Source organism: Falco punctatus (genome assembly GCF_963210335.1).
Source record: "Falco punctatus genome assembly, chromosome: 5".
Classification (NCBI taxonomy): Eukaryota; Metazoa; Chordata; class Aves; order Falconiformes; family Falconidae; genus Falco; species Falco punctatus.
In genome coordinates this window covers 1,973,276-1,996,427 of record NC_137584.1, presented here as the reverse complement: position 1 = coordinate 1,996,427, position 23,152 = coordinate 1,973,276, and the positions used below count along the sequence as shown (strand labels likewise).

At 37.1% G+C, this 23,152-nt stretch overlaps 1 protein-coding gene across 6 annotated transcripts in view; it reads left to right on the top strand.

The window, feature by feature from the left end:
- The window catches only part of KLHL32 (kelch like family member 32), a 136,302-nt gene that overhangs the window by 70,707 nt on the left and 42,443 nt on the right, over window positions 1-23,152 (top strand). For 5 of the 6 annotated variants that reach the window (XM_080389048.1, XM_080389046.1, XM_080389045.1 and 2 more), the window contains one exon: window positions 22,088-22,303. In XM_080389048.1, coding sequence (XP_080245174.1) covers window positions 22,088-22,303 — 216 coding nt within the window. Of the gene's footprint in view, window positions 1-8; window positions 22,304-23,152 lie in introns of those variants that run through there. The other variant, XM_080389050.1, reaches the window with a different exon arrangement.

Genomic DNA, 23,152 nt, shown 5'->3' with positions numbered 1-23,152 from the left:
TTGTTTCAAGCCTAATTTCAGCAGGACAGTATTAGTACAATACCTGGTGTCATCTAAATGGCAATAAACTGGATTTCAGGAGGCCTGAATTTTGGGTGTAATTTGGATATCAGTGTGTGGTAGGTACTTCCTCCTCCCATTCATTTTGTCTTTTTCAGTCCTGAAAACAAGCATAGTCTAACTGATTAGTATCAGTATATGACAGTTTGATTCCTTTTTTTACCAGAGAATTTGCTTTCTCCTGCCTCAGGTTACCAAATGTTAAATACTTCCCTATTGTGATGGTGAGTATTGTGAAGCATTTAGATGCATAAGTGTTTACAGCAGAAGAATATTGATATGTTCATTTCAGGTCACACTACCTCTCACTGAAGGAGTAGGGCTTATTAGAATCACACCTTATTTGCAGCTGGCCTTATGCCCATAATGCTGATAATATTATTAGTATTAGGACTGTCATTATGAAGCAAAAAATCTGAATCCAGTAAAATATTTTCTTTTGTGCTTGGCTTATATAGGAGATGGCTCACAGTGGTAGCAAAAACATAGCTTTGATGTGGATCTATGAAAAGACTTATTAAAAAAAAGGCAGTAGCAATTCTGCAGAACTGTTTCCTTGTCTCTAATTTTTCAGTATTGTTTCTGAAATAGGGTGTGTTGGCTGCATCTGTGCAACAGCTGGGCATGGAACTGCACATCAGCATGATCCTCTCCATATGCACTTACCTTCCAACAACATAACTGCCTTTGAACAGTCTGAGTGTGCTTGGCAGCACACTGAGCTGCTGAGTACTGTATGCATGCAGGATCTCACGTTAAGAGCTTTAGGATGTACTTGAAGGCTAGGCTTCGTATGGAGAAAGAATCTGTTCTTCGAGTGTTACCCCTAGTGAAGCCTTCAAAATGTATGTTCAGATAATAAGGTGATATTAATTTGTGTGTTATAAATTAATTAGAAAGTTAAAGGAGCTGGTAGACTACTACAATCTATTTTTAGGAAAGTAAGGAGGGATTTAATTTTTCTGAGAAAACAGACATGTAACGGGAAAGATGGTTGGTTTGAGAAATAAGAAATGTGAGATGCCAAATAAGCCACAAAACCATTTGCCTACCAGTTGTCAGGCAGGCCTGGGAAGGGGTTATTGTAGTGAGAAAGAAGATACAAGTCTTAACATTGATAATTGTAGAGTGTATTTAATGCCCCACCAGTAGCAAATCAGTCAGTGTGAACATGTCTTTGCTGCTTCCATGCTCTGTGTTTGCCAGAAATTGAACTAAGGAGACCATTGCAGCAAACAACCCAGAGGAAATATTAAAGAGTAGGGAAGAAGCTGAGTATTGTGGTGCTGGTGAGGTAGGGACATGAGAGGAATGTAGGAAAGGAGCAGGTACGTGCCCAACATAAGTCCTTGTACTAACTTCTTCCATGTCATGTGTTGAGTAGCCTGTGGTGTTTGTAGCTCTTCCCTCGGCACCATCTTAATACTTTTAATCGCAGGGTCACTGCAGTGGAAAGGCAACTGTAGAATTAGCAATGCTTTGGACCTTGTCCTTGATGTGCCAGCTACAGTCAAGTATTTAGAACAAATGCTAATGATTTTTTTAAAAAGCCCAACAAACACACCAAAAAAAACCCCAAAAACAAAACCAAAAAAAAAACCCAAACGAAAAATCAACACCAAAACCACACACACCCTGCCCCCCACACTCCCCTGAAAAAAGCCCCAGAGTGAGCAAACATTGCTGCCAAATTACTCTGTAATTAACAGACCAGTAAAAATTCTCTGGAGGTGATGGTCAATATGCAGTTACTCAAATGATGTGAAGGAGCTCTGTTGTACTCAGTGTGCCGAGATAGGGTAACTGGAGCTACTTTGGTATAAAAATTAAGAAGAAGTGGGTCCCAGTGTCCAGATTTTCAGTGATGGAGGCAGACAACAAGATAGGGAAGGAGGGGCACAGAATAAGGAGGTTGGTTGGTAGGTGTTGGGAGACAGAGAGCAGTGGTAGTACTGTAAAGTATTTTTTAATCAGGGTCTCATTATAAGGTTTTGAATCTGCATGGACATCTGTGGGATCGCTGTAGCTTACTTGCACTACTTAGGTAGTGTAATTAATTATTACTGTAGCTTTACTAAAAGTAAAATTGAAGTAGTTTAAGTGGCTTTAAGAAGGCCTTCTTTATCCTTGTTGGTAACTGGGTGTCTTGTCACCCTGCATGCTGTGATACAGATGCTGGAAAGAGAATAATGCTTGTCCTTTCTCTTCTTTCTGATGAGTCTGAGTGCTACAGAATTCTTGATTTACTGTACTAGTGAATTTCTTTCTTGCTGTTTTGAGTTGTTCAGATATCATGAACTTAGCTTAGTTTAGCATAAATTCAGGGTATACAGTATGTAGAATCTAGCTGTTACTTATTATTATTGTGTAATGATGACGCTGCATTTTAACTTAGTAGAATTTCTTCAGTTGTTTGGATTGGACCAGACGTTTCCTGTAAAAGCGTGCTGCTGTTATTGTTAAAGCTTGTTCTAGCTCTTTTCTCTAGATGTTCCAGCTTGTCACGTCTTCTTGATACTTTTATCTGGGGCCTGTAATTATTCCATGGATATCAATAAGGATTTTTTTTCTGCTACAAATGAAATTGACATGGTCCGTACACATATCTGTTCCAAGGCATATTTGTAGTCTGTGAGATTGCAAAGACTATATTGATCTAATTCATCGAAGATGATTGTCAGAGTGTCTTAATTGTCAAAGATGAATTAAGGAATTTCCTCTCAGTTGTCTTGGAATAAACAAGATGTTATTTTGACTATAAGACAGATCCTCTGTCTCATAGACCAGCCAATTTAGAGCACTTTAATTTATTGATAGATCTCAAAAAGATTTCTGTAACAAATTGTTTGAATCACAATTATGGAATTTTTGTAAAGAGCTTTTGATTAAAGGAAAAACAGAAAAAAAGAGAAGAACATTCTTTCCCTCACCCTCAATTAGGTAACATCCATGTCCAAGACATTTGTGATAGCATGATGCAGTGGAGGTTTCTGACAACACTGCTAGCTTACTAAATGTGTTTTATCATCTATAAACTTCACATTATCAAGTGTTCTGTAGCATCTGATGTTGATTCCATTTTCTTACTGGAAAACTAATTTTCATTTTTGATTGATAATTTACTAATTCTAATTTTAAAAGAATTGTAAATTGCATTTTTCTACTTGCAAACAAGAGAAATGGCCAAGCATTCCTTACTTTAGGTCTTAATTCTGGCTTTGTGTCGTGCAGACTTCTCCTGCCTCAGCAGTGTCATATCTTGAATTATGATCACCACCTAGCCTTTGCTGTTTGGGGTTTTTGGTTTTAGCTCTGTTTGTAGAGGGAGACTTTTTGGAGCATGCTGATGTATGTTATTTGAGATACATACATATTCATGAATCTCTTTGATTATGTTGTCTGCATAATTCTCAGGTACTTTAAACATAGAAACAAGGCTTGAAATCTCACACATCCATCTCGATCTAAACAAACGCTAGGGCAATGTGATTGTTCTTGGATGTATTGCTGCCCCATAGGTGTGGAAGCTGAAGGCTTGAGCTTCGTGTGTCTTGAATTGCACTAAAGTCTGTGGTCACACACAGAGTATTTGCTTGCAGAGTGCACATCTAGTTCTCTAAGACTCTTTGTTTCCTGAGTTCGTCTTCCAGCTCAGATTGATTGTTAGTTTTGGCTGAAGTTTTTCTAAGGAGGCTAACGCAGAGAGCTGCAACCAGCAGGTAAACTCTGAATTATAATGGAAGCAGATTATCTGAATGTCATTTCCCTTTTAAAAGCTCTAGCTTTTAGAGTGCCAGCGGACCATAACTGTCCTACTGTGACAATGGAAAAGGCATGAGAAAGCTAATTGAAGGCGTTGAATGTGATGGAAGTCTGAGAATGGACTTCTTAAATGGAGCTGTGGAGAACATGGTATTAGGTAGTGTGTTTGTGATGACCTGGTTTACACTTAAAACTTGCAAATGTTTTTCTGAATGGTACATGATGACTTTATTCTTATGCAAGAGTACAAACGTGTTAAAAGATTTATTCAGAATATAGAAATGTTTTTTATAAATGTCTGAGTTACATAACCGATTGTAGATGTAAGAAGTTTTGTCTTTTACAGCTGTTCGTGTATTCAGTACCAAAGAGAGCCACAAACTGCAAAGCATTTCAACAATCAAATTGTAATAGGGAGGAAATGCTATTCAGAATACAAGTTTTTTTGGAATTTCCTTCTACTGATCAACATGATCTCAATATTGTGTGGATATAGCTTTAGTAATCAGCTTTTAAGCCAGAGGTTGATTTCCACTGACATTCAGAGGTCTGGACACAAGACTGCCCATTGTGAAATCTTAAAGCTAAGTGATTTTTCTGTGTTTTCTCAAGTCCAGTATTACTGTTTTCAGTGGAGTCCCATATACCTCCTGGATTACATTCAAGGTAATAGAGTGATAGGTGTGAGTGAGAGGTTTAAAAGTCGCAGAACTGTCCAAAACAACCCACTCATTTCTGAGAGGCAGGACATGGCATTATTGTTAGCTTTTACCCCTTTAACTTTCTGATGCCAGATCAGGCACATTTTGTGAAGAGCAAATTAAGTTTACATACTGGACAGAGTCTGCATACTGGACAGTGTCTGGGATATCATTTATGTTATGTTTATTGGTTGGACAGTTAAGTATTTTCAATACAGCCTTATTAGAAATGGTATTAACTGTCATTGTACTCAATGCTGGAAATAATTTCCTATTTTCACAGTACTAAGGAGCAGCAAATATAGTAGACATGAGCAGTGATCCCGATTGCCATTAAAGTTCCCCTGACCGTTAAAAAGTTGTTCTTGGGATCATGAATGTTTTTCTGTCAAGAGAAGTTAAAACTTTGATGCCAATTTAGCTGTTAGTTTTAACTGCATTAAGTTCCCTGCGAAATGATAAAGGCATTATGTTACCTTTTAGAAACTTCATTACAGTGGATAGAACTCTGCCACAGGTATATGTGCCCACTTGCTACTGATGTCGGTCATAGCATCTTTAAACAGAGGTAATTTAAGCTGAAAAGAACATTTTAGGTGAGTGATTAAAAAGAGCCTGAAAAAACACAGCACTGTACAGCAGCAGTCAACTGGAATTTTCTTAGGGCCACCTTTGTACCGTATGCTCTGGATTCTTGTATACAAAAGCAGACAGTGAGCGAGATCAGGCCTTGAATGGAAAAATCAGATTAATCAACTTGCAAATGATAAAGAAAGACCTCCTGGAATAATTCTTGGTAATAAGTGAGACAGGCAAATTGTCTTGGGTAGGGGCATTTGATTTTTAACCTTCTACTGTAATGGTCAATCTAGGCTTATAAACCAAAATTTTTTCATGGTGTATGAACACCTAATGAACTGGATCTTTTCTTCTAGTAATTTTAAACTATTTAAATGTGTTTATAGATTGAGATATGATACTATTTTTAAAAGGAAGAATCTACAAATTAATCTGCCTGTGGAATTAAAAGGAGCGTGCATGTTTTTTATATGTGGTGGGGCCAGAGCTTCAAAAATGTTTATTTTTCTTAAACCCAACTTCTCCATTTGGAACGGTGCCAACAACACAATTCCAACTTTCACTAAGATACTCTCCTTCAGAGATGAATTAATTCTTGCACTAGAGATTGAGAGCATCACCTTTGTACTGCTAGGAACCCCAGCTCAGTTGGGATTTTAGCTCCTGGGTTTTTCATATAGAGCAAATTAAACTTCTGGAAAAAAAATCCAAAGGTCATCTAGCAACCAATGCTTGCCCTTTTTTTTAACTAATACTGAGTTTTTAATCTAAGTACATGCTTGCACACTTTCTACCACCCCTACTTCCCCAGAATTAGAGTGGTGTTTTATAAAGCCGCTACCATCAAACTTGCATCTTTATCCACCAACTTTATCCCATGGTGGAAAGAGTGACCTTCCCCTACCATGAATATGAAGTAGACAGAAATTATGTTGTCTTGCATTTTGCTGGTTTTCAGTGTTATGCAACCAGTTGTTGCTGTGCTAGCCTGCTATTTTTTGAAGGAGCATGTTTTGTCAGTTTTTGAGTCATTAAGCTATTAACAGTCATTAGGAAAATTATTGTACAAAGCTTAGAAATAACTTTGGGAATTTATCTCCGGCTCTCTCTTTAACATACAGATACATTACAGAAATACATATTTTTATATATGAAACGTGAATGCACTGCTGAGGATTCCAACTTAAAATGAGACTTGGGGAAAAAAAATATGGTGGAGGTTTTCTCCATTTTTGCAGTTGGTGTCAGTGAAGAAAGTAAAACTGGTATACCCAGTCGCTTTGAATCCCATTCTTACTGCAATCCACTTGCTGCTGTTTAGCTGTGAAGTGACGGTGGATATTCTGCTCCTGGGGGTATTAACTGTTAGAGATAGTGGCGCAACTACGGTCAGGAACCTGCTGGTCGGTTGTGTCTCTGTGTGTGTTCTACTTGTCCTAATGAAGTAACAGCTGGGAAAGCTGGACCAGAACTGCTGATGGATGTGCAAAGAATTGTGCTGGAGTGTCTAGGTTTACTACTACTGGCCAGATTAAAACTCTCAAGCTGTCTAGCTAGTTGTATGGATATACACTGCTGGTCTTCTGCTTCAGAGTTGCAGGAGAGGTCACAAATTGGGAAGAGACAGATACTGCTACGTCTTCCTTGTCTTTGCACTTTCTGTCAGGAAGGGAGAGCAGTTTTGGTATGTGTCTTAAAGAGGAACAAAGAAACTATATTGCTTCACCGTTTCCCTCTCTGCCCTTCTGATGTTGTCTTTCTACTCAGTGTGGCTTCCTTACCTGACCTTTCTGTCCGTCAGCCCCTGAAAGATTCCTGCTTCTAGCATCTTTCTAGTGTTTTTATGAAGCTGTAAACAGAGGCCGATGATTCCTAGATGCTTAGTGTACAAAATTCTCCTTTGGTTTTATTACCTTCTGATCAATACTGATGTATTATGTCATCCCTCCTGCCCCCCCTCCCCGGTGTCTTTAGCTTTTGAATCTCCTCGTTAGTTGAGGCTGTTTAGATACGTGAACCCCCCAAATGGCAGCATTTGTAATTGGGTAGTGCAGCTTCGCTTATCTGCTGGTGTCCTCGGCGACATGCCGAGTTAGCAGTCTGGCGGGAAAATTTGTTTGACGGCAAGAGATAGCACCGGGAAGGCCGAATGGCGGCGACTTGGAAGGCGGCAGTTGGGGCCCTTCCTCCCCCGGCGCGGGCAGCAGGTGGCGCTGTGAGCCCGTACCAGTTCGAGCAGATAAATTCGAGCTGAAATCAGAAAAAATGAAAAGAAAAATTATTTATTTTTACTCCGTATTAGTCTTCTGACCTAATCAGTAAAAAAGTCATTATTCACACAACACTGGGCAATATGGATTGTAATTTTTAACAAATAATAGGAAACTGTTAATGTTTTCGCAGGAAATACAGTTCTGTCTTGTGCAGCAATGGTCATTTATCACTGCACTTTGTGAAATCACTCATTTGTTCTAATTTGAATGTAAATGACTCTAAGGTTTTACAAATAAGGTGACAGACTCACATAAATGTAATTGCAGGGTTCATCTCTCTCTTTTTATATATCACTCATTAAGTTATGAATTAAATACATCGTATTAAACCAGGGGCATGTCCAATGATGATATTGTAATGGCAAATTACTCTATGCTATTAGAGGTGTATTTTTTATTCATGGACATTAATTTGTCATTAAGCGGCATTAGTTTAGCACTTTTATGTGGAAGACGTGACCTGAAAGAGACTTACAGCTCTAATGTGAAAGAATGGGAATACAGGGACCAGATGTACAGAGATTTTTTTTTTTTACCTCCAGTAAAGAAGTAGAGGGACATTTTAGTTAAATTTGCTTTGATCTAAAGCAATTTCAGTTGTGTTAAGCCGTCTTAGCAAAGGTGTTTCTGAAACATGAAGATGCTTTGGCTATAAAGTATTTACCAATATGGGAAAAGCCAGAATGCTAAGTACAAAATGGTGACTATAAATCATTTGTAACCTATGAACCTGAAGAGAACATTGGGCCTGAAGTGAGTTACAATCTGATTTTATCTCAGAAGTATCACTGGGGTAGAGAGTTAATTGTCCATCTTTTCTTTCCTCTGTACTGGCTTAGCCAAAACAAACTAATCTTTTTTTCCTCCTTAACTGTGAAGAAAGTATCTTTTACTTTCCTCTATACTTTGTATTTTTAAACACAACTATTATTATTTTCACAGGGATCAATTTCAAGTTTGAAATGTTAAGCAGGAGAAGAATCTTTCTTAAGTAAATGAATGTGAAATTTTATTATTTGATTAAATTTGAGAGGCAACTTGGCACTTGAAGCATTAAACTGAGGAAAATAACGAATGACTCTGCTTTGTCTTTTACGAGGCTTTTTTAAATATCTTATTTTCATTTTACCGTCAGCCTGATAGGAGAGAATATCCATTCAAAACCTTGGTTACTTAATGGTGGAAATGGAGATGTCATAAAGGTCCAAGCTGAGACATCCCCCAGTTTGGCAGTATTTTCATTTTAGACATTTCTTTAGACAATTGCTCATTAAAGGCAAAAAGTCTGAACTTGATACGGATCTATGTAGTTGATTCCCCGTACCACTGTTATAGGTTATGTTTTTCTGGTGGCTTAATCTTTTCTTTTTGATCCATCTCTCTGAACTGCTTACAACACACTCACTTAACTAGTGTGTTTTGCTAGTTAAGAAGAAAGATTTGTAATGAAAATGACTTAAGCCCAAAGTATACGTAAGTAGTTTCAGAAATTTAAATACCCCAAATTATCACCTAGTTTTAACTGCTGTTAAATACTATTTCAGTACTTAATAGAGAAACATTTTTCATTGAACCATTTCAGTTTGTAGGGGAGCACAAAGAAGGAAACAAGTTTCATGTAAGGCTGTTAATGTTTTTTAGTAGGTCTCAGCAGCGGTAAATGAAACAGCATTTTAGCATGTTCCATCTTTTACAGTGTTTTGTTTGCACAACTGCATCAGAGTAGAATTTGCCAGGGAACCAGTATCTTGCCTCAGAATTGTGATGTAGGCTAATTCTATTTAAAACAAAAACTCCATTTCTGTCCAGGGTATTGAATAGGTCTTGAACGCAGAATGAATATAAGTGTATGCGTGCTGTCTTACTGAATCCTCAGCCAATACGCAATCAGAGCTTTGAAAGTTACAAAATGTCCTCATTCATCTCACTAATTATAAAAACTATAGATACAAACCTAAAGATTAGTACTATCAACAACTTTGTTGATCATCAGTCATGTCCTGCAAGTGTGTTATTCCAAACTGAAAAATGTTTGTAACTTTATTCACTTGTTTTCCTGTGTAATCTATTCTAAACATCTGTTTATTAATTTGGAGGAAGATGCTGCTAAATTTCCCATCTGTTTCAACAGAGTCTTATAGAATTTGTGATTTCTACCACTGGTTGTGTCTAGTTGCATAGGTGGCATTGGATCTTGAATGATGTTAACCATGACTTTTATTTGCAGTTCAGCGGGAACTGAGCTACTAACAGAGGGAATAGTCTCTACATTAATTTTTATAGAAGCTGTGGTGCCCTCTGGATTAGAGGGGTCGTAATATATTGGCTGGACTTGCCTCGTAAACACTGACCTTTGTGAAAGTTTCCAAAGCCACTCAAAAGAGTTCTTTTTCCTATATTCCATTTCAGTGTTTTCTCCTTGTTTACCATAAGCCACATCTGTTCTAATTATATATGCAAGAAGGCCTTGAATTTCCATAGCATCTAAGCACACCTGTTTATCATGAGGGAAAGTACTGTAGTAACCTCAGGTGTGCTCAGCCCCCCAAAACACATTGGGATTGGAATTCCCACAGACTTGAAATAGCATATGGTGGCCAGGGATAAAGCTAGGGGACAGGCCCAATGCTGGGAGACAGGCCCAATCAGTGGTTTTATGTCCTTCTGTTTTGTTTTTGCCAGCCTCACTATTTTTACTGATATTTGCAGCATTACCATCTTCATGGGGAACTGAAGGATGCAGGAAGTAGATGTATACACTGGTGATGTCAAGGACCCTGACAGGCTGATAGTGAATATATTTACTAAATACTTGAAAGTGTTTGACTACCTAGAGGCTGATTTGAGTCTTAACTTGGATGTGTATTATACACCATTGGTAAAAAGTCTAAACAAGTTCTGGACTCATATAGCACCATTCAGCCCTGGATCAAAAGTTGAACAGATTAATCAAACTTTTTGAAAAGGAATAAAACAATTAGTGAAAATGATCAGTGTGTGTGGTGAATATTTCGGGGTAGGGGAAAACAAACAATATCAGGCATATGTAACCTTTGATAAGCTGTTGTTAGCGTTTTGCTTTTAGGTGTGGTTGAAATCTTTGAAATTTAGCAGCATTACTTTGTAAAATCTGAAAATTACTGATTTCTATAACCTTGCATGGTATAATCATTGACTAAAATCTTTTTCAGTAAGTAAGCTCTAGTTAATTTTAAAAAACCAGTGACTTAGATTGGCTGCAGAAATACATTATTTTTGAAGTAACTGAGCTATGTCCCTCCTCTAAATGCCCTTCGAATTTTCTGTAAAAGTGTGTCTGGCTTCATTTCATGTGTTTCATGGTTTTGAGCTACTGGCAAGCATCTGTGGTTGCGAACACTTAGAAATTGGGCCTGTTATGATCTGGTCTGCTTTTAAATGTGGTGTCTTCCCAATGAAATCTTGAAGCCAATGAGAATTTCATGATTTGATTACATCTTAAATATATTATGACGCATTGATTAAATATTTTTCTCTTCTATTTTTCTGTGGGGAAAAAAGCCTTGGTGGTAAAGCATGGAATTCTGATTGTTAGCTTTTTGAGATCGGGGGGGGTGGGGAGGGGGGAGAGAGAGAAGAATGATGAGGGATTATTTTTCATTCTTGATAAGAACTGCTAGAAACTACATGAACCAAAGTTGGCATGATCTTTGAAGTCTCATGCCTTCAAACATGTTCACTTCAAAGCAGTGTGAACATTCACACATTAGTTTTGGGAGGACTTGTGACTTCTTTGGCACTACTGAAGGACAGATGTAGGAAATGTCAAACTGGGCATTGAGTCAAGGTCCATTTTTTACCTTTGGGCTTTGCCCTTTCTAGGTTTCCTATTTTTGAGAGTCGAGTTTATAATAATTTTGACCAAGAGAGTGATAAGTGAATCCCTAGTCAATAATGCTTAACATACAAGCAAATCCCCCTCGATCCTCATGCATACTGAATTATTTTTTTATTTTTTCCTTCTAATTCAGTGTTCCTGTCAGTATTGTTTTCATTCTTTCACTTCTTGTATGTGGACTACTACTACTTTTTATCCTGCTTACCTTCTAAGATTAGTTCTGATTATTATGTAGGAAACCTACTAACCAGCACAGCTCCAAGCCATGAGGAGGAGAGATGCTCTTTTCACTGCATAAATTTAGGGACGGTGTGTTGTGGAGGGTTTTATTTTACTGAGACATAATGCTTATGCAAAACATGCTACAGACATTTTGCTGATAGATTGAGCTGTATAAATAACTTTAAATTGTGTTAAAGTTGGGGGTGGGGAAGAAAACAATTTTCTAACTACTAGAGCACTGGAATGTGTTCCAGGCGTTTGAGGTTCTGGGTTTCGTATCTTCTGCATCATGGGAAATCTTTTAGATTACTCTTTTTCTCCACCTTTTTTCTCTGTAAAATGAGAATTTGCCTTGGTTTAGTGCTGTGAGCAAAAACTTTCTTAGTGATTTTTGAGCTGAGGTCAGATAGTGCAGGAGCATAGAGATACCTGAACAAATGACAGTTTTCCAAATAAAATGGATATGTTGCCTTTTTATCATTCACATACAAGTTCTTTTAACTGCTGAGTACCCTCATATCTTCCTGCAGCTGCAACAAGTCTCTTGTTCTTTAGAGGAATGTGAAACCATATGCCCTCAGAGGTGAAATTGTGCAAATATTTCCTCCTTTACCTGTATAGACAATTGTCAAAAGACTTGGTTTATTGCAGCAACTTTTTTAATGCAGAGTTGTGAAATGTTCTTAATCACACAAAGGCAGTGCTATCAGTCCTATCCTTCCTAGTCCAGTGGCTAGGGTAACTTTGATCCTATATTCATGAGCCAGAAAATATTTTCTGAAGATTTGTTCAGAAATTTTTTGCTTTCATATATTCTTTCCATTTAATAAAAATCTTTGCTTAAGGTCAAATCTTCAGGAGTCTTTCTTTAAAACTAATTTGAGGACATTAAAACTTGCAAGGTTGGTTTTCCAGCCTATAGTATTTTCATATCCTTGAAGTGTGGACTTCAGAACTGGGACCGATATTTGAGCAGTAGCTTTAAAAATGCAACGTGGAAGCAGCAAGAGTGTTTGGTTTTTTTATTGAATGGTACTTGGTGTGCATTTTATGACATGAGTTTTTTGTTTAGTTGGTTTTTTTATTCCTTTGGTGCAGTACTGTTCTGAGAACTGATATTGCTATTTATGACTGCTTCTTAGTGCCTCCTGATGGTCTGTAAGTGTTGTTCTGAATAGCGCCTGGTATATTTTCTGTATTAGCTATGTGACTGGTTCTTGGATTTTTATTTCTTAATGTGATCACTTTGCCAGGAAAGCCAGATAATACTCCTAGTCTGTCATTCCCGTAATTTGTTACCCCATTGCTTTTGCAGAGTCTTCTGCAAACTCTGCGGGTGAAACTTACTGTTCTCTAGTTCAAGTAAACTGTTAACAGTATGGGACCAAGAGTCAATTCCTTGAGAACTTTGCCAGAAAATGTTATACTGCTTTATGACCTACCATTAGTAACTTCATTTTGAGAAGGTCATTAAACCAATCTTTGATCCATCTAAGATGCATCTTACTAAAAGTATGTGATATATGAAATTTATGAAATACTATAATGCTCAACTCTAATACTCCTTGTGTTAAATTTGTCCCATTTTATTCTGCCAGTATTTCTTGTAAACTTCAGAAAATGAGCTCTTCTGAGGTTTAAAAAAAAAAGTTCCCCTACTGACTCCTTATTCCTTTCATAAAAGTCAAACATTGATAGATAGCTGGGGTGATGTGATTTTTACAATGCATTAGGAGCTACTGATTTCAAATTGGTGACTGATTCTGCTTTGTCTATCAAAATTATGCTCAGTATTGAGTTATTGTGCACTAGATTCAGCTTTTCTGTAGATAGTGTCACATACTGCCGTAAAATTCTGAGAAAGCTTTGCTGCTTTGCATTCAGCAAAAATTTCTAAGACTTGAATCTGTATGTTAATTGACCTGTCATTCCACACATTTTAGTTTGTTTCATTATCTGGTGATATTAGATGTCCTGCTCGCTACAGTTACTTTTTTCCAAATCTCCATTTTTAAGTGTGTTTATTAGCTCTGTAATCCTTAAACATTTGGTGGCAGGCTGTTGCCCAGGATTCTGAAGCAGAGACAGGTTTTTAAGAAAAATGGTTTATTACAGAGCACACATATACATCATTGTAATGTTCCAGAAATAAAATGTCATAAAAGATTATGAAACAGAGTTATTTGAATCATATTACATATTCTTTGCATATGAACACCTCCCCTGTTCTTATTTATACCTAGAGTGTTAACATTAGTATATTGATAATTTTGGAATATGCTCCCTGTGTTTGTTGTTTAGCAATACATCACGAGTGTTGACTTCCATTTTTAGTTAGTGACTATCATGCTATTACCCATCTTCATCCTTATTCATTTACATTTATGTATTACATTTATCCTACAGTTGGAGGAACTATCACCCAGCCTCGCTGAGAAGCCATGTCTTCTTTTGATTGTGTTTCTAATTCTCCTGCTAGGTTCCAGTACTGTTTGCTCCTGCTCCTTGTTGTCTCTGGAGTTCCTGTCTGGATCCGCTCTCCTGTTCTGTGGTCTGGGTTTTTTTCATGCTTCTGCATTTAAAAGTGCTAGTGTCTTTCTCTGACCTGCCAGGGCTCCAAAGTGGACCCTAAGCAGCACCATAGAAACGGACTTCCAGGCTTCAGGTTTTGTCATTGTGATTTGGCTCGCAGTGGACAGTGATGCAGACAGGATCTTGCTTAGCTGTGGAATACGTTATGGACAGTGCAGCTAGAAGGGGGTGAGATTTTAGCTGCAAAGTTCAAAGACGTCATTACTGAGTATACCCAAACTATTTAGTGTTTTTAGAGGCTGATGAAGGGGGGTCAACAGAAGTTTTTCACAGTGACGGGGACTCCTATGGGTAATTTCCATCCTGAATATTTTTAATGTGAAAGACCAATGGTCTTTTTCTGTTAATCTCAGTAATGCGTGACATGTTTTCAAGAGACTTTAAAGAGATTCATTGTGAGGCTGGAAAACTTCAGCTTTGAAGTATTAAGTTTTGATAAAATAGTAAGTTATTTTAAAAAAAGGCATTGGAAAGGGAAGATATCGGGTACCTTAATACATCTACTAACAGATTTATGTTGACTTTTTTTTTCTTACTCTCCCCTTCCCCTTCATGCTGGTAATGGAATTAAGAATAAAAATGACACTTTAACACACTGTATATTAGAAACATATTTTCTACTTATATTTTCACTGTGTTTGAGAGTTTTCATACTTTATAGTGATTTAAAACTTACTTTGCTTTTCAGAATATTAAGGGGATTTCCTGCCTACTTTTGAAACAGATCTTAAGAAGATTATTGAAATAATATTTCCCCCAATAAGTAACTGGTATGTACCAAGACAATTACAAGATCTGTTACTCAAATGTAGAAAGAAATTAAATAAGCAATTGGAAAATAATTTCTGAGCATCCCCAGTAGAATCTACTGTATCATACTCAATTCCCATTTGTAACATGTCGTATTATTTCTGTCCTGCCTTGGCAGATGGAAGGGCTGTTACAGTGTCTCACTTGAGGATCAAGTTTACAGAGAATTTTTGTGTATTAAATCATACAGTGGCTTTGAGCTATAAAGCGATACCATCAAGAAAAAGGCAGTTTGAGTCTAGAATATTTCATGCAAGGTAATTTATAAAGCTAAGGAAGTATTAATGCTGGTGTACAAGGTATTGCTGAAAAATCATGAATACTGTGAAGAGTTTGTTCATGCAGAGGAATAAATGAAGTCAGACTGGGAGAGGTGTAGAAAAGGGCAGCTAAGATGATCAGGAAGGCCTGTTTTATGTAAGGAGATTAAAAGAGCTTGGCTTGTTTAGTCTAGCAAAATGAGGAATATGATTGCTTTCTGTAAACATATCAAGGGAATAAATACTGAGGGAGGGGGGAGCGTGGAGAGAGTGAGTGGTGTTAAAACTAAAAGATAACGTTGGCACAGGAACAAATGCGTATAAACTGAGCAAATTAAGCTGGAAATTAGGAAACAGTCTCAAAATCAGTTGAGCCTGCTTGTAGTAGTAGCTGGGAGCAAGAACAGAGTGAGTTTTGAGATGGATCTTTCTTAATCTGTGATTAAGATTATTTGATGAGCTTGCCCAGCATAGTAGAGGAATAAACTTCTGCTCCTTATTCTCATGGCGTTAAACTGTTTGAATTAAGAGTCTGCAAAAGAATTGCAAGCAATAGTATTGTACAGTCCTATTTTTCTTTATTCTTCTTGCTGACAGCAAGTAATTTTTTACCTGATACCCCTGTGAACTTTGGATTTCTAAAGGACAGAAATTGCTCTTTCTGGATTTGACAATAGCAGCAACAAAACCAAAAAATCATTTACCATAAAAGATTGCTGGTGGTTGATGGATTAGCCAAGTAGGTTTCAGCTTTCCTCAAGCACTTTACTAATGCTGAAGAGTTAGCAAAAATATTAAGTAACAAAACATCTGTAAAGACTCTGTACCAATATTCTGTGATTTCTGCTGGAGTAACGAATGCAGGATTATGTCATTCCTCGTAGCATATTTGAAGAAGAGACAGGCTCCCTTAATTGGCAAGAACTGTAAACATTGATAAATCTGATTAAATCCTCCCTTTGGGTTTCTGCTGGCTGAAATTGTATAAAAGGGCAGGTGATGGTTTAGATGAGATTTCCATGTTTTGTTTCATCCCTGTATTTTTTATTTGTTAAATAATACTGATTGTTACAGTTACTTTGCCAGGAATACCTGGCAAAATATGGAGCCAGGTGAGGTGTGAAGTGCTTCATTTGGGGAGTGTTTGTGCCAGTTGCAGTTTAAAAAATTAAAAAAGAAAAAAATATTCTCACAGCAGCATCTCTTTAGCAGGGGGAAACAGCTATTGGAAACTCTGCAGAACCTTACCTGTGGTTGTTCCAATGGTACCATGAAACTTTTAATTCTGTAGACTTAAGATTTCATTATATTTCTTTCTGTGATGCACATAATCCTGTATGTAATATACGAGGTATGTACAATCAGAGTCACTTAAATTGGATAGCCATTTGAAAATATTTGTGCTATTTTATAACTTAGATTAATCTATCTGGGATTCTAGAAAATATTTTCTTTTTTTGGGTTTACTTTTGAGTATCTGCATATGGCATGTGCCACTTCCTTTTTTGAAGACCACACCTGTCTCATCATGTGAGCAATCATGTCTTTCCACTGTGCTTGTGAATGTCACAGGTTTCCTCCATGCTCACTGGCACCAACCAGAAGGATTGAACCTGGAAACCAAGCAGATCTAGGGAAACACTAAGAAGGGGAAGTAATGCATATAGTGTGGAGGGAAAACAGTAAGGCTGAAATGCTTTGATATTGTTGCTCTTATACTTAGCCCCAGACCTACTCTGAAATAACAGCAAGAATGCAAAATAACTGTTCAAGCTTCAAACAGAAAACAAAAGCAAGAATTACCAGAAGTGTTGAGAAAGCAGTGATATACCAGAAAAATTAATTTTATAAAATGAGTCATTTAAGAAGTCATCCTTTACTGTGCCTATAAATAAATCTACAGTCTGCACTGGTCTTGTAATAAATGTGAACACAATTTTATACATTGCAAAATTCTAACCCAGCTGTTCCACTGTGACCAGGCTTCAGCAAAATGTCTTTCATGGTTCAGCCTGATGGCTTCAGTGTTTAATGGAGGCAAATTTCAAATAAGATTTAAAATACCATTTTTGAAGTAATTTTGCTTATGCTTAGTATGGAACACACGTGTCTGCTGTGCTATTGGGTATGTGCATGATCTGTTAGTTCTTAGGTAAATATGTAAGGTTTTGCAGAATGAGAACTTTTGATACAGAAGGGAAGAGCTAGAACCAACAAAACTGGATTTCTTTTCTCTTAAGATTGTGTTATTCCCTTTTTTGGTTAGATGTACATTTTTATCACTACAATTTTTAATTTTTGTACTATCCCTTATCTATTTAGAGTCTGTCTTTGCTATGATTTATGTTAAGGCTTTTTTCTGAATGCTGCACCTGGTTTATAGTATTTAACGTAGCAGAGAACCTGGAGGACACAGGGTCAAGACCCTGTTGTGCTAGGTGTTGTTTTGGGATTTTAAATAAACATGTCCCTGTCCTGGAGACCTTGCACTTCCTTTTTTGCTTTAAAGAGGCTGAACCTCTTTTAGGGAAGGGGGAAATAGTGTCACCATGCAACTCTCCTCTGTTATAGCAGCAAGGCTAGTTGTTTTAATACCTTGATTTATAACTGTGTTGTAATATAAATAGGAAGCAGGTGGAGTTACAACCGGGTACGATTCTTTGGATATTAATGGCTTGGCTTGGCAGTGGAATTCTAAAGCTGTATATACTTTTTCTGTCTTAATTATGCATTCATTAAAAGCTTTTATACCCAACAGAATAAAGTAAATATTGTTTGATCTCTGTAGTGTGCTCCCAGACTGTAGATTTGCACAGCAGGGTCTTGATAATCTGAATAAATTGTATTTCCCCAAGGAGTTTATCTTTCAAATAAGGTCATAAAGAAATGCATTCTTTCCCCTTAGTTCTCCTTGTGCTTTTTCTACTATTTATAACACGGAGCAGAGGAATAGAGGTATATAATAGTCTGCTGTGTACTTGGTTATGATTAACTCTAATTTATCAATCTGTTACTTCCTTTTCTGTGGCTTGTGCAAGGCAATTATTCTTTAAAGTACAAATGAATAAAGATGGATTTTGAAGTAATTTTAATACAATGTTTATATCTATTTTTCCCATTTGACAATTTATCATATCTCTATATTAAAAGACACTTCTGTATTAAAATGTGGACAATGTCACGTAATTTATTTCAAATATTTAATTTTGTCGTCTTTCAGATTATGTTTGTTTGGAAAACTGATTTTCTTTTATGAGGGTTTTACATATCAGCTCATTGTTAAATTGGTTTGGCATCTAAAGGTTGATACTGCTGAAGCAGAAGACCAATAGTGTAGAACAATAGATTCTCTTACTTCAGAGAGAGGGGAAGCAGGGAGATGGATAGTAAGTAGTATGCATAGGATTAAAGATAGTTTCTCATTTTAGAAGTAGACATTGATAAATAATTTGGCCAATTTATTAAATTGGTTTGAGTTTTATGTGAGATTTTAGAACTATTTCAACTGTTAGTTGTAAGACCTGCATAAATAATCTTAGTCTGAACATGTTTCAGCAGCGTAACATACATCATACTAGAAGAGATAGGATCACTACCTTCCCTAATTCTCTTCAGCTGTTAGTGACAGTTCTGTTTGTGTTCATATTTCATCCTTCAGTTCAAAAAAGATAAGTGGCATATATTAAAAAGTTTTATTAAAAAAAAAAAGATTAAAAGTTTCAAGAATTTACATAAACCTGTTTTGTGTTGCACGTTTCTAAAGAATGCATGCTGCGATACAGTACCAGAAGAAAGTTGCACATGGCTTTTAATTTTTGTAGCTGCTCTTTTAACACAGTATAATAAAATCTGTGGAAAACACAGACTGCCGGAACCCTTATTCATGCCTGCACCTAAATTTCTTTTTAGTAACCTATTCCATTTTTAAACAAAGTTTTTAATTCAATTAAAAGTTTAGTTTGAAAATCTCTTCAAATCCAGTGATTTTGTTATTTTCCTGTTGGATAATTTTTCAGGATAGAAGGTGAGGTGCGGGTTTTGCGCGGGTTTTTTTACAACTAACATATGCACTGCTTTTTGGTGTTTCTGAAAGTCTTACCACATAAACTAGTTCTTCATATCTGATCTGTGCTATACATCATGCAATCTCAGTGTGACATTTTTGCCCTCTAGTGTCATCACAGAGACAGTAATGTATAGTACTATATAATTTTGATTTGAATATTGGTATGACAGTGATAATTTTCATTTGTAAAAGCTAGTGCACTACTTGCTTCTTTGGCAGTGAAATACAAACCTATAGATCAGCTCTAACCTTACAAACCCAGAAATTACTATTTCTGATTACAGGCCAAGACCAGTTTTAACAAAATATACTTGCAATATTTATCAAGCAGTAAACCGTAAGTCCAGCAGGTTACTAATACATTATGTTAGGTGAAGCATCAAAAATCACCTGAAGCTTACCAATGAAAATAAGTAAACAAATAAACCCCCATAATAAATAAATAAAGACACATAAATAAATAAGCAGCTGAAATAAGTGAACACACATAAATAAAAAAAAAATACTGTAAATAAACAACTGGTGAGAGTTTATTTATCCATCCATAAGTATATTTGGCCTCTTCAATTGTATGACAGTGTTCACAAAAAACTTCAGTTGGTGTAGATCTGAGGGGATAGAGGAGTTTGGGGAATCATAAAGAATACCCAAACCAAAAATAAAGACTTATCAGCGTGTTTCAGATTTCACTGAAAATGTGAAGATTTTTCAGGGGAAGATTGCATTTTTGTGTGTCATATTACTGTTTCTCTCTAGTGAGGAAAGATTTCCATTATGTTGTCTCCAGTATTCTCCTCTTCTGAAGTCCACCAAAAGCCATCTGTTCTTCCCCACTGACACTTAGTGGGGTTTGATCAGGCCTGTGTTGTAATTGGGCTGTTGATCCTCAGATCACAATGCTTGATTGTTTATTTGTTTATTTTTGTCCTCACCAGGTATAGCTGTTGACTACAAAAGAGCTCAATAAATATACACTGAGCTATTCTAAATTTCTTTCTGGATGTTTGGCATTCACTCAATCAGGGAGTTCTTTGAAAAGATCATCTTCCAAACCAGGGACAATATATCATGGTTGTTGCTTGTCAAATGCTGTGATGTTTACGTTGATTGTGCTCCTGTGTGGTGTTGCCACCATTGCATGGCCATCATGCAAGTGGTGGTGTGAGGTACCATCTGTGATCTGCAGATACTAAGTCACTGAGCAAGCACACAGAGCAGATACTTCTCATGCAAAATTCATTCCTCCCTCTTTCTTTCAGCAATTGGGAAGGATTTATCCTTACCTCTTTTATGTTAGTGTGAGGAGGAACTGACACTAGAATATCTGTGGCTTTTGGGATGATACCTGTTAGTGCTTGTTCTGACAATGTCAAGAAGTTTTCTTTGTTCATCCAAGAAAACAATGTGAAATTCCTGTGTAGCAGTTTGAGTAGATAATGAGTAGGATTTATCTTTAGTGTGCAGCTCTGCTGGGGAAGGTGCACCGATCGGACAGGGAGATCACGTAAGGAGCAGGAGCCTCCACAGGAATTTGATTCAGTTTCTTCCAGTACTGACTCCTCTAAGCAGGTGAAAAAAAGTCTTTCTCCACTCTCCATTGCATATGCATAAACAGCTCCACAGTCATTGGGACAGCCACCCAATTCACACATTCAAGATGTAGTCCATAAAACATTCCAAAAAACCCCCTCTTCGCACTTTCCCATCTTCCCTGTTGCTCTGCTCTATCTGCCAGCCATGCAGCTCATTTGACATTTACAAGATTTCTTGTCAGTTTCATTTGGTGCTGCCATTCCATCCAGCAGAGCAGTGAAAGTGAAATTGACTTAATTTAGTCTGTTTCTCTTTCCTGCTCTAGTCCCTATGTTAACTAACCGGCAAAGTGAAACTGACAAGACTTCTTGTCATTTTCACACATGGAGCTGGTCAAGGAGAAGGCAGCTGATAGGGAGCAATGCGGTAAATTGGAAGATGAAACCCAGGATTGTGGAGGGGAGAGGAGGAGAGGAGAGGTGTGAGCATGCAGCAAGAACAGAGGAAATGGGTAAATGTACTTATTTCCCAGATATCCTGGGTGCTTCTCTCAAATACAGATGAATTCTTGGCCTCTCTCCTAAAAGGGAGCCGTGTGGTCTACAATAGCAGTAATTCGCTGTCCAGACACTAATATACAAGGGATGCCAAGTTGAAAACATTAGCCTGTAAATGTAAGTTATTTGTTACCAGGATGGAAGAAACTTCCTGCCCTGAGTTACTGCAGCTTGTGTCTCTGCAGATTTTCTGCTGCTGGAAGGAGGGGGAGAAGGAATACAAGGCCGGCGTCCACTAGAGGTTGATGTCAGTGATTGGAAAAGAAGGGTTTATTTGTTCATTGAAGATACAATTTATACGTAATAAAATGTAGTTCGACATCTCTTGTTTTGTGAGGTTTCATAGAACTAAAAGTTGTACTACGCAAGTGCTCTAGCTCAATCAAAACAGTAAATAATGAACAAACAATTGCTTTGTAACAAACCATTGTAGTTAACAAACACATTTTTTTAATCCACTTGTTAAATCCTGTGAGCTCTTGTCACATGGTGTAAATCATGCTGGTTTACTATATTACATACTACTCCATAGTTCTTACAGATGCTTTATGCATATATAACCTTAGCAGTTGCAATATAAATTAGTACTATCATATATATTTGCATATGCACTGGTAACATTTACACATACATTTCGAATGAGGCTGTGTTAATTAATTTCAAGTTATATTGCCTTCCTTCTCTACAGCTCCAAAAGAATAACCTCTTTTCATTATCGGACCTGTGGGATTTTTTTATTCTCTGTTTTGGTTGGGTTTTTTTTCTGAGACATATTTTGTTTGCTTCACCATTTAGGAATTAAATAGTTTTAATTACTTGGACCTGTATAAGCTTGCGGACCTCTTCAACCTCACTTTGTTGGAGAATGCAGTGGTTGACTTCTTAGTAAAACATCTGTCTGAGCTATTGAAGAGTCATCCCGAAGAAGTTCTGGCACTCCCATACTGTCTCCTTCGAGAGGTTTTTAAAAGTGATAGACTCACTTCACTCAGTGAAGAACAAATCTGGCAGGTAAGGAGATTGGTGAACCAGTGGAATGTGTGATATTCTATAAACTGTAGCAGTAATCTGTTGTTTTGAAACCCTGGAGCAATCTCGAGGGAGGATAAGCACTTGAGCAAAAACTGTGAATAACAACTGAGGGAAATTTTTACATTAAATTCAAAAAAGTTTGTGCTGTGTTAATGCAATTAGTTTGTTTAAAAGATAAATTTGTCTTACTGCTTAACTTCTTTTACTCTGATATGGCCAGAGATTTTCTTCCAGATCCAGCTTTGTTGGTGGGAAGAGGTGGCTGATGCATGCCGCTCAATTATTATTGCCTCTGGTGAGGCTACTGCTGCAAGCCTGGTGGCAAACTTGCTTCTGCAGTCATTCCTGTTCACTTCAGGTAAACTTAGCTGTGTAAAGTCAGTAGTCATTTAGGCCACCACAGCTGACTTTGCCTGAAGCAAATTAGATAATCAACACAGAGGCTGCTCTGCTCAGAGATGGGTGGAGGTTTTAGTGGAAGGTTTGCAGCAAGAAGCTGGAGATGGAGATCGTTTCCTTTAAAAAAGCTGGATCTAGAAAAGGGCCAGGTTGCTAGCCATATATTAACAAGATAACAGCATTATATTGTGACCTTCAGTGTGTGTGTGTGTGAACCCAATATGAAAAAAACACGTAGCCTGTAAAGAGAAACACAAAACCTAAGCCAAAAATCTATCCTTGGAAGTATTCCCATCATATGTCTGTAAAAATTGCAATTTACAATATAGTAGAAGGAAATCTCTATAGTGTTGGTTACCCAAACACTTCTTTCTGTTTTCTTCTGCTGTCGTATTTTACAGAGGAAAGTATTTCAGGATATTTCAAGGT